We start from the raw sequence: 12,838 nt of genomic DNA on the forward strand, positions 1-12,838 counted from the left end.
CTCACTTTACTCAAGTGAAAATGAGTCGTCCCTCGGATAGGACGTTAAATGGAGGTCCCGTGTCTGGGGAGAGCCATACCCCGGGCACGTTAAAGAACCCGCCACATGTGCGATGGTGCGGTGTAAGCGGTTCAAAACCTACAGTACCTTGGCCGCACCTGGGGCAATTACTGTCGTATTGAGGTCACCTGAGTGGCGCCGAATGGCAGCTCGCTCCAGACACTTGCGACAGTCGTATTAAGATCACCTGAGTGGCGCCGAATGGCAGCTCGCTCCAGACCCTTGCGATTTAGCCCCGCCTATTGTAAGCTCCTCGCAATTCAGCCCCTGGCTGCAAAGAGTGAGTAGCTAGTCGGCCCACCTGACAGTCAGCAGGCTCTGTCAGCATCTATCCTCCCCACATCCTTCCAGCTGATGTTGACTGCTTGGAGGTCCCTCTCAATGGTCTGTCTGTAGTTCATCTTGGGGCGACCTCTGCGTCTCTTACCCCGTGGAGACCAGTGCATGGCTTGGTTTGCCGGTCTGTCTGGTGCAAGTCTCATGACGTGGTCCAACCAGCTCAAGCGCCGCTTTCGGATTGTCACAAATACTGTGTTGGTTTGTCCTAGTTCTTACTTCAGTGTTGGATATGAAGTCATCCCAAATACTTATTCATTTACCTTATGCATGAATCATTGCAGAAGACTGTGCGACTTTGAGGCAGTTAGAGATTTTGCACATATTATGGGTAATATTCAAATGCCAATCAATACTCTACATCACATCAATCTTTCCTCACTTTACTCAAGTGAAAATGAGTCGTCCCTCGGATAGGACGTTAAATGGAGGTCCCGTGTCTGGGGAGAGCCATACCCCGGGCACGTTAAAGAACCCGCCACATGTGCGATGGTGCGGTGTGAGCGGTTCAAAACCTACAGTACCTTGGCCGCACCTGGGGCAATTACTGTCGTATTGAGGTCACCTGAGTGGCGCCGAATGGCAGCTCGCTCCAGACACTTGCGACAGTCGTATTGAAGTCACTCAATTACGGAGATTGCATAGCCACTGGCGTATCCCTTCGAACGTCATATCTAAATACACTGAACGGTATTCAACAACGATAAAACCGGTTGTGTTTCTCGTCATTTTACACATACATACTATTTAGCATTAAAAACCCGTGTAATGGCCAAGTAGGAAGAGCGCTGGCCTTGCTGTCGGCAGGTTGTGAGTTCGATCCCTGATCTGTCTGTGTCTGTCTGTTTCCGTCTGCCTGAGTCTGTGTGTCTGTCTGTGTCTTGGTCGGAACGCAACCTCCCCACAGAAGAGTCTTTCACTAATATAGCCCACATTAGCGGGTGTATTTCATGCAGGTATATAACTGAGGTCCAAAAGCGTGAACATCGTGTTGGCAGTTATCTGGCTTCCACTGCAAATGTTATACCACAAAGGCTATACATTACTGACCTCTAGCGATAAATCTTTCAAGTGCAGCTTTGGGAACGCTGACCTTTTCAACATGAATGTCTGCCCTATCGGCACCCCCTTTACAAAAACCCTGCATACCAATGGCAATGCGCATGATCTTTGCCCCATTTCTACACAAAATCCTTAAAGATTTTGGGAATGTACGAAATCATGACTCTTTAATATACATACTGAAATCCAGCGATTTAGAACAATGCTCCAACAATGCTTCAGGCACACAGCTCACAGGCCTTAGTGGTCCCATTCCCCACGAATAGTAATGGTGTGTCCCTGTCACCTCCAACAAATTTACATTCCAAGCATTTTCCGCTTCATGAAGTCCATTCATACTTGGATGGGACTACACCAAAAACCAACATCCACAAAGTGAACACTTTTGGAACATGTATTTTAGGGAACTTTTACAATATTGTATACAATCCATTAGAGTCGAAGCATCAACACAAACCTAGTACTACTAATGTATTTACAAAATAGACATCTTTTAAAGGAACAGAGATTTTACCAGCAGAAATCTCAAGAACAAAAAGTCAAATTTTCTTACAATCTGCAAGATACATTAACATCTCTGCAATTTTGAAAAAGTAAAGTTCATTACACTAGCTATACCTGCCATACACATAACACTTCTACCCAGTGCTACATTTGTTAGTGCCAAATTCGATTCATAGGAACATTTAGTTCCTTCTTCCAAACCACTTTCCATTTTCTAATGTTCCTTTCTAATGCACAGATAAAAGTCAGTTCTGGGGACAAATGCATTTTTTCAAACAGTGCATTGCTGAAGCTAATTTTCAACAGGAAAGATACTCATGATTGAGACAGTGTACTACTTAAGCTGATTTCTTCCAGCAATGATGCACAAGTTTGAGTGCACTACTGAAGCTGATTTCCCTCAGGAAAGATGAAGATTTGATAAAGACCCGAAAAGTTCATATATATAATACACCAAAAAGTAGTTACTCAAGCAACTTGATATGATTTTGGAAGCAGTCAGACGTTTCGGATAGTATCCACTATGCTTCGTCAGTGACACTGAAGTGATCTGGAAGAAACGGATTTTTATACCCTAACTATGAATAAAGACAGTTTTAGATGTCCAATCTGAGACATTGTAAGACAAGTCAAGCTGGTGACAATTTGGATTCCAACAGCAAACAAAGGTAGGGCAAAGTCAAGGTTAAGAAAATTTTGTATTTCAATGGAAAAAAAAGCTGACACAGTTAATGTAAATAAGTCAATTAGCTCCTGTTGTTTTAGTTGCAGGAGCTTGTTGGGGGAGGGGGGTGCTATGTTCCAAGTGCCGGAAGCTCCATACGTAGCCCCCTTTCCTGTTAAGGGTCGAATTTTAAATTCTCTCATATATAGCCTCTTTAACTCCCCGTTCGAACCAGCGGGGTTCGCGGTCTAGGATATCGGTGGATTGGAGGTTGAAGGAGTGTCCTTGGTTGTGTTTTAGGTGGCTGATATGGCAGAGGAGTAGCTGTCGGCGCTGGGTTTGCAATGTTCTTTGTAAACTGCCTTTAGTTGCCGGCTGGTCTCACTGATGTACGTATTGTTGCAGTTTGATTCTTCACATTTGAGTCTGTACAATACATTAACTTAAGTACTTTTCTGGGGTCGGCCTTGGGTGCAGATCCATTCAAAGGGGTGCAGATCCATTCAAAGGGGTGCAGATCCATTCAAAGGGGTGCAGATCTAGGCAAAGGGGTACTGATCTATTCCAGGGGGTGCAGATCCTTTCAAAGGGGTGCAGATCCATTCAAAGGGGTGCAGATCCAAGTAAAGGGGTGCAGATTTAAGCACTGCCAGGCTGCCAGGCAAATCTGTTCTCCCAACAACCATGTTCTAGTCAGGCTGCCAGGCAAATCTGTTCTCTCAACAACCATGTTCTATAGTTCAGCTGCCAGGCAAATTTGTTCTTCCGATAACCGTGTTCTAGTTAAGCTACCAGGCAAATTTGTTCTCCTTACAACCATACCTGACTTCTACTGCCAAGCTTAACAGGCCTTTGGTTTTAGATTTTTCTACGTACAGTTGAGTTGCTTCAGTGCTTTTGTTTGCATACTATAAGCAACCTCCTAGCAAGGCTTTAGATGCGCTCGAGGCTATGAGTTGTATGAAAATGGTTGAGCAAAACGCTATACCACTTCTTCTTCTTGTACTACTACTACAGCATTACTGGTTCCTATATGGAATGTCCCTGGTACAGCATTACTGGTTCCTATATGGAATGTCCCTGGTACAGCATTACTGGTTTCCATATGGAATGTCCCTGGTACAGCATTACTGGTTCCTATATGGAATGTCCCTGGTACAGCATTACTGGTTCCTATATGGAATGTCCCTGGTACAGCATTACTGGTTCCTATATGGAATGTCCCTGGTACAGCATTACTGGTTTCCATATGGAATGTCCCTGGTACAGCATTACTGGTTTCCATATGGAATGTCCCTGGTACAGCATTACTGGTTCCTATATGGAATGTCCCTGGATACAGCTCCACTGGTTTCATATGGAATGTCCCTGGTACAGCATTACTGGTTCCTATATGGAATGTCCCTGGTACAGCATTACTGGTTTCCATATGGAATGTCCCTGGTACAGCATTACTGGTTTCCATATGGAATGTCCCTGGTACAGCATTACTGGTTCCTATATGGAATGTCCCTGGATACAGCTCCACTGGTTTCATATGGAATGGCCCTGGATAAGCACCACTGGTTCCCATATCGAATGTCCCTTCTACATGTTTGCTGACGTGTGAGGTTTGCTGATGTGTGAGCAGGTTTGCTGACGTGTGTGCATTTTTGCTGACGTGTGTGCATTTTTGATGACGTGTGTGCATTTTTGATGACGTGTGTGCATGTTTGCCGACGTGTGTGCATGTTTGAAGACGTGTGTGCATGTTTGCTGACGTGTGAGCAGGTTTGCTGATGTGTGTGCATGTTTGCTGACGTGTGAGCAGGTTTGCTGACGTGTGAGCAGGTTTGCTGACGTGTGAGCAGGTTTGCTGACGTGTGAGCAGGTTTGCTGATGTGTGTGCATGTTTGCTGACGTGTGAGCAGGTTTGCTGACGTGTGAGCAGGTTTGCTGACGTGTGAGCAGGTTTGCTGATGTGTGTGCATGTTTGCTGACGTGTGAGCAGGTTTGCTGACGTGTGAGCAGGTTTGCTGACGTGTGAGCAGGTTTGCTGACGTGTGTGCATCTTTGATGACGTGTGTGCATGTTTGCCGACGTGTGTGCATGTTTGAAGACGTGTGAACAGGTTTGCTAACGTGTGAGCAGGTTTGCTGATATCTGAGCAGGTTTGCTAACGTGTGAGCAGGTTTGCTAGTGTGTGAGCAGGTTTGCTGATATGTGAGCAGGTTTGCTGACGTGTCTTTAACACAATGGTGGAGAGACGTGCCCTCTATACTGACCGAGAACTGATGCTATACCTCCTGACATCCCAATTAATCACAAAACATACTCAAGAAACGACCATAATCGTCGGAACAAATCCAGTCTTCTAAAATTCATTTAATAGTTCCATTGTGAGTTCATTGTCCTGAATTGCCGTTCACTACCACAAAATGTAAAATAAGGACATTCATAAGCATTGTAAAAATAAAACAACATTTTTTTATATAATTATTTTTTACTGACATAAGTTTTCCTCTAATATCGTTCTATATATACACACATCCGTACATTAACAAATCATGTAAATACGATCCCAACGATGTATGGAATTTTGGGGACACAAACCAACATACACCATATTGCAAAATGAATGTACATCACATTTTAAACAAAAATAGCAGCATCGTGCAAAGAAAGTTCTTGAGGACGACAAACCATTGTCCAACTCTTGTGACTGCAAAATGTGAACGTGACTATCAATGTAGAAGTAAAGAATTTCGATTCAGGCTGCCAGGCAAATCTGTTCTCCCAACAACCATGTTCTATAGTCAAGCTGCCAGGCAAATCTGTTCTCCCAACAACAATGTTCTAGTCAGGCTGCCAGGCAAATCTGTTCTCCCAACAACCATGTTCTAGTCAGACTGCCAGGCAAATCTGTTCTCCCAACAACAATGTTCTAGTCAGGCTGTCAGGCAAATTTGTTCTCCCAACAACAATGTTCTAGTCAGGCTACCAGGCAAATTTGTTCTCAAAACAATCATACCTGATTTCTGCGTTGACACGCTTAACATTCCATTCGGAATTTCCAATGTACTATTGTGTTGCTTTGGTGCCTTTGTTTGTATACTAAAAGCAACCTCCTAGCAGGGCTTCAGATGCGCTCAAGGCTGAGTCTGTATGAAAATGGTCGAGCTAAAAGCTATACTACTACTTCTTCTACTGCTACTATTACTACTACTAGGTCTACTACAATTACATCTACTATTGTCATTCAGATGAGCTATGGCAAGGTGCTCATTGGCCAGGCTTGCTTTCCGTATAGAATGTCCCTGGTAGAGCTCTACTGGTTCCCATGTGGAATGTCCTTGATACAGCTCTACTGGTTCCCATATGGAATGTCCTTGGTACAGCTCTACTGGTTCCATATGGAGTGTCCCTGGTACAGCTCTACTGGTTCCCATGTGCAATGTCCCTGGTACAGCTCTATTTCCATTGGTTAAACTGGCACCAGTGTCAGGCCTGCCTTTGACTCAGTTGTACGTAATGATGATGTAGCTAATCTTTACAGTTGTACTTGTTGATAACGTAGCTGAAGTTCCATTCACCATATGTTGATGATGTAGCTCATGTAAAACTGTTCACCATATGTTGATGATGTAGCTAATGTAAAACTGTTCACCATATGTTGATGATGAAGCTCGTGTAACACATTTACATTTACCATATGTTGTTTGTTCTTTGATTCTTCTTACGGTCCTGCGGACTTGTTGGAACTCCCATGACATTCCAGAAGCTGTTCTCCCTCCTGGCACCTTGCTGTGCTGTTAGCGTGTAGCTCAGGTCCCTTTCCTTCAGAACTGCATCAGTCTTCTGGGGGGAGGGACTCCCAGTACTGGAACAGCTCAGGTCCCTTTCCTTCAGAACCACATCACTCTGCTGGAGGGAGGGACTCCCAGTACTGGAACAGCCAACAAGGTTTGTGGGTGGCTCCTGCTTAGCTGAGGGAGGCTGGACACTAGATGCAACAGCTTTGTTGTCTATTCTTTGCCTATAAAAACAAAATTAATGCATAGTCTGCCATGGACCGATTGGATAGTTAACATGCATCACTGAAGTGATATATTTGAAAATTACACAGGTTACATACCTGTCCATTGTTCCACACTTGTTACACACCTGGTAAATATTCAACTCACTTGCCCACCCACCTGTCCAGCGCAGCTGTTTGCTGTGACACCTTCAGGTGACCGTTGCGAGTGGTGATGTCCCTGTAGGGCACGTAACCTGCTGCAGACCCAGCATGCCCTGCTGTGGACCCAACATGCCCTGTTGTAGACCCAGCATGCCCTGTTGTAGACCCAGCATGCCCTGTTGTAGACCCAGCATGCCCTGTTGTAGACCCAGCATGCCCTGTTGTAGACCCAGCATGCCCTGCTGTAGACCCAGCATGCCCTGTTGTAGGCCCAGCATGCCCTGTTGTAGACCCAGCATGCCCTGTTGTAGACCCAGCATGCCCTGCTGTAGACCCAGCATGCCCTGTTGTAGGCCCAGCATGCCCTGCAGTGGACTGGGCACTTGACCTCCGACCCTGTGTGACCTCCTGGGCATATCTGCTGTACCTGCTGGCCTGGGCTCCCATCCTCCGGTCCTCCGCAGCACTCAGCTCTACAGCACCCAGCAGGTTACCTAGGGAACTGCACAGAACAGAACAGGTTACCTAGGGAACTGCACAGGACAGAGCAGGTTACCTAGGAAACTGCACAGAACAGGTTACCTAGGGAACTGCACAAGACAGAACAGGTTACCTAGGGAACTGCACAGAACAGAACAGGTTACCTAGGGAACTGCACAGGACAGAGCAGGTTACCTAGGGAACTGCACAGGACAGAGCAGGTTACCTAGGGAACTGCACAGGACAGGTTACCTAGGGAACTGCACAGGACAGGTTACCTAGGGAACTGCACAAGACAGAACAGGTTACCTAGGGAACTGCACAGGACAGAACAGGTTACCTAGGGAACTGCACAGGACAGAACAGGTTACCTAGGGAACTGCACAGGACAGAGCAGGTTACCTAGGGAACTGTGCAAGACACAACAGGTTACCTAGGGAACTGCACAGGACAGAACAGGTTACCTAGGGAACTGCACAGGACAGAGCAGGTTACCTAGGGAACTGCACAGGACAGAGCAGGTTACCTAGGGAACTGCACAGGACAGAACAGGTTACCTAGGGAACTGCACAGGGCAGAACAGGTTACCTAGGGAACTGCACAGTACAGAGCAGGTTACCTAGGAAACTGCACAGGACAGAGCAGGTTACCTAGGGAACTGCACAGGACAGGTTACCTAGGGAACTGCACAGGACAGAGCAGGTTACCTAGGGAACTGCACAGGACAGAGCAGGTTACCTAGGGAACTGCACAGGACAGAGCAGGTTACCTAGGGAACTGCACAGGACAGGTTACCTAGGGAACTGCACAGGACAGAGCAGGTTACCTAGGAAACTGCACAGAACAGAACAGGTTACCTAGGGAACTGCACAGGACAGGTTACCTAGGGAACTGCACAGGACAGAGCAGGTTACCTAGGGAACTGCACAGAACAGAGCAGGTTACCTAGGGAACTGCACAGAACAGAACAGGTTACCTAGGGAACTGCACAGGACACAGCAGGTTACCTAGGGAACTGCACAGGACAGAACAGGTTACCTAGGGAACTGCACAGGACAGAGGAGGTTACCTAGGGAACTGCACAGGACAGAACAGGTTACCTAGGGAACTGCACAGGACAGGTTACCTAGGGAACTGCACAGGACAGAGCAGGTTACCTAGGGAACTGCACAGAACAGAGCAGGTTACCTAGGGAACTGCACAGAACAGAACAGGTTACCTAGGGAACTGCACAGGACACAGCAGGTTACCTAGGGAACTGCACAGGACAGAACAGGTTACCTAGGGAACTGCACAGGACAGAGGAGGTTACCTAGGGAACTGCACAGGACAGAACAGGTTACCTAGGGAACTGCACAGGACAGGTTACCTAGGGAACTGCACAGGACAGAGCAGGTTACCTAGGGAACTGCACAGAACAGAGCAGGTTACCTAGGGAACTGCACAGGACAGGTTACCTAGGGAACTGCACAGGACAGAGCAGGTTACCTAGGGAACTGCACAGGACAGGTTACCTAGGGAACTGCACAGGACAGAGCAGGTTACCTAGGAACTGCACAAGACAGAACAGGTTACCTAGGGAACTGCACAAGACAGAACAGGTTACCTAGGAACTGTACAAGACAGAGCAGGTTACCTAGGAACTGCACAAGACAGAGCAGGTTACCTAGGGAACTGCACAGGACAGAATAGGTTACCTAGGGAACTGCACAGGACAGAGCAGGTTACCTAGGGAACTGCACAGTACAGAACAGGTTACCTAGGGAACTGCACAGGACAGAGCAGGTCACCTAGGGAACTGCACAGGGCAGAACAGGTTACCTAGGGAACTGCACAGGACAGAGCAGGTTACCTAGGAAACTGCACAGGACAGAACAGGTTACCTAGGGAACTGCACAGGACAGAGCAGGTTACCTAGGGAACTGCACAGCACCCAGCAGGTTACCTAGGGAACTGCACAGGGCAGAACAGGTTACCTAGGGAACTGCACAGGACAGAGCAGGTTACCTAGGGAACTGCACAGCACCCAGCAGGTTACCTAGGGAACTGCACAGGACAGGTTACCTAGGGAACTGCACAGGGCAGAACAGGTTACCTAGGGAACTGCACAGGACAGAGCAGGTTACCTAGGAAACTGCACAGGACAGAACAGGTTACCTAGGGAACTGCACAGGACAGAGCAGGTTACCTAGGGAACTGCACAGCACCCAGCAGGTTACCTAGGGAACTGCACAGGACAGGTTACCTAGGGAACTGCACAGGACAGAGCAGGTTACCTAGGGAACTGCACAGGACAGGTTACCTAGGGAACTGCACAGGACAGAGCAGGTTACCTAGGGAACTGCACAGGACAGGTTACCTAGGGAACTGCACAGGACAGAGCAGGTTACCTAGGAAACTGCACAGAACAGAACAGGTTACCTAGGGAACTGCACAGGACAGGTTACCTAGGGAACTGCACAGGACAGAGCAGGTTACCTAGGGAACTGCACAGAACAGAGCAGGTTACCTAGGGAACTGCACAGAACAGAACAGGTTACCTAGGGAACTGCACAGGACACAGCAGGTTACCTAGGGAACTGCACAGGACAGAACAGGTTACCTAGGGAACTGCACAGGACAGAGGAGGTTACCTAGGGAACTGCACAGGACAGAACAGGTTACCTAGGGAACTGCACAGGACAGGTTACCTAGGGAACTGCACAGGACAGAGCAGGTTACCTAGGGAACTGCACAGAACAGAGCAGGTTACCTAGGGAACTGCACAGGACAGGTTACCTAGGGAACTGCACAGGACAGAGCAGGTTACCTAGGGAACTGCACAGGACAGGTTACCTAGGGAACTGCACAGGACAGAGCAGGTTACCTAGGAAACTGCACAGAACAGAACAGGTTACCTAGGGAACTGCACAGGACAGGTTACCTAGGGAACTGCACAGGACAGAGCAGGTTACCTAGGGAACTGCACAGAACAGAGCAGGTTACCTAGGGAACTGCACAGAACAGAACAGGTTACCTAGGGAACTGCACAGGACACAGCAGGTTACCTAGGGAACTGCACAGGACAAGGGCAGAACAGGTTACCTAGGGAACTGCACAGTACAGAGCAGGTTACCTAGGAAACTGCACAGGACAGAGCAGGTTACCTAGGGAACTGCACAGGACAGGTTACCTAGGGAACTGCACAGGACAGAGCAGGTTACCTAGGGAACTGCACAGGACAGAGCAGGTTACCTAGGGAACTGCACAGGACAGGTTACCTAGGGAACTGCACAGGACAGAGCAGGTTGCCTAGGAACTGTACAAGACAGAACAGGTTACCTAGGGAACTGCACAGGACAGAGCAGGTTACCTAGGGAACTGCACAGGACAGAGCAGGTTACCTAGGGAACTGCACAATACAGAACAGGTTACCTAGGGAACTGCACAGGGCAGAACAGGTTACCTAGGGAACTGCACAGGGCAGAACAGGTTACCTAGGGAACTGCACAATACAGAACAGGTTACCTAGGGAACTGCACAGGGCAGAACAGGTTACCTAGGGAACTGCACAATACAGAACAGGTTACCTAGGGAACTGCACAGGGCAGAACAGGTTACCTAGGGAACTGCACAGGACAGAACAGGTTACCAAGGCAACTGACAGTACAGAACAGGTTACCTAGGGAAAAGAACAGTACAGAACAGGTTACCAAGGAAACTGACAGTACAGCACTGACCTTGACCTGTTCCTGCTGACCTCCTGCTGCTGCTGGAACCTGGACAGCAGCAGTCCGGTGGAGGAGGGGCGACCTTGGTTCACAGCGATGTTCTGCAGAGCTGCTTTTTCCTGCTGCAGATTCTGGGCAGATCCCCGCTGTCTGCTGGCCAAAGAACCTAGAGAACAGCACAGAGATGAGCTGTCTGCTGTACACAGAACCTAGAGAACAGCACAGAGATGAGCTGTCTGCTGTACACAGAACCCAGAGAACAGCACAGAGGTGAGCTGTCTGCTGTACACAGAACCTAGAGAACAGCACAGAGGTGAGCTGTCTGCTGTACACAGAACCTAGCGAACAGCACAGAGATGAGCTATCTGCTGTACACAGAACTTAAAGAACAGCACAGAGATGAGCTGTATGCTGTACACAGAACCTAGAGAACAGCACAGAGATGAGCTGTCTGTGGGCTACAGAACCTAAAGAACAGCACAGAGATGAGCTGTCTGCTGTACACAGAACCCAGAGAACAGCACAGAGATGAGCTGTCTGTTGGCTACAGAACCCAGAGAACAGCACAGAGATGAGCTGTCTGCTGTACACAGAACCTAAAGAACAGCACAGAGGCAAGCACAGAGCAGGTATTATAAGCTATACAAGGGTAGTTACAGGTATTATAAGCTATACAAGGGTAGTTACAGATATTATAAGCTATACAAGGGTAGAACAGGTATTATAAGCTATACAAGGGTAGTTACAGGTATTATAAGCTATACAAGGGTAGAACAGGTATCATAATCTATAGAAGGATAGTTACAGGTATTATAAGCTATACAAGGGTAGAACAGGTATTATAAGCTATACAAGGGTAGAACAGGTATTATAAGTTATACAAGGGTAGAACAGGTATTATAAGCTATACAAGGGTAGTTACAGATATTATAAGCTATACAAGGGTAGAACAGGTATTATAAGCTATACAAGGGTAGTTACAGGTATTATAAGCTATACAAGGGTAGAACAGGTATCATAATCTATAGAAGGATAGTTACAGGTATTATAAGCTATACAAGGGTAGAACAGGTATTATAAGCTATACAAGGGTAGAACAGGTATTATAAGCTATACAAGGGTAGTTACAGGTATTATAAGCTATACAAGGGTAGTTACAGGTATTATAAGCTATACAAGGGTAGTTACAGGTATTATAAGCTATACAAGGGTAGTTACAGGTATCATAAGCTATACAAGGGTAGAACAGGTATCATAATCTATACAAGCCTTAGGGTAGTTACAGGTATTATAAGCTAAGGGTAGTTACAGGTATTATAAGCTATACAAGGGTAGAACAGGTATCATAAGCTATACAAGCCTTAGGGTAGTTACAGGTATAAGCTACATGTAAATGATGTATGATGTAAGAATGTTCCGTACCCTCTCTTCTGTAAGGGAAGGGCGGCCCGTATGATATAGCTAGGAGGTACGATATAACAAATGTATGCTCGTACTTCTGTAAGGGAATAGGGGAGGCCTGTATAATAAAGCTAAGAGGTATGATATATGAATGTATGATCGTACCCTCTCATCTGTAAGGGAAGAGGGGAGGCCTGTTGCTATATGACATGTATGATCAGTAGTTACATGTATGATATAAATATATAACGAATGTATGTTCGGAAGAGAGGAGGGAGGGTATGGCTAGTTACAAGTATGATCTAACTATATGATAAAATTATAACAAATGTATGTTCGTACCCTCTCTTCTGTAAGGGAAGAGGGGAGGCCTGTTGCGCTGGGATGACTGCTTTCTTCCATATCTCGTGGCTGGGAGGAAAACAGGGTAAAAAAAAGTCTGAATAAATAAAATAAAATTAT

General features: G+C 46.8%; 1 protein-coding gene across 5 annotated transcripts; it reads right to left on the reverse strand.

Annotated features, from left to right (window-relative positions):
• Window positions 1-4,970: 4,970 nt before the first annotated feature.
• On the reverse strand, window positions 4,971-12,787 carry LOC118407742 (protein FAM71B-like; the record flags this gene model as incomplete). Of its 5 annotated transcripts, none has more annotated exon segments than XR_004830178.1 (5): window positions 4,971-6,212; window positions 6,250-6,641; window positions 6,790-7,287; window positions 10,985-11,141; window positions 12,719-12,787. XR_004830178.1 is itself a non-coding variant. In XM_035808260.1 (5 exon segments), coding segments are annotated over 4 exon segments (1,055 nt in total), but the record flags the coding sequence as incomplete, so codon positions are not given.
• Window positions 12,788-12,838: the final 51 nt, after the last annotated feature.

Source organism: Branchiostoma floridae, unplaced genomic scaffold, assembly GCF_000003815.2.
Source record: "Branchiostoma floridae strain S238N-H82 unplaced genomic scaffold, Bfl_VNyyK Sc7u5tJ_1454, whole genome shotgun sequence".
Classification (NCBI taxonomy): Eukaryota; Metazoa; Chordata; class Leptocardii; order Amphioxiformes; family Branchiostomatidae; genus Branchiostoma; species Branchiostoma floridae.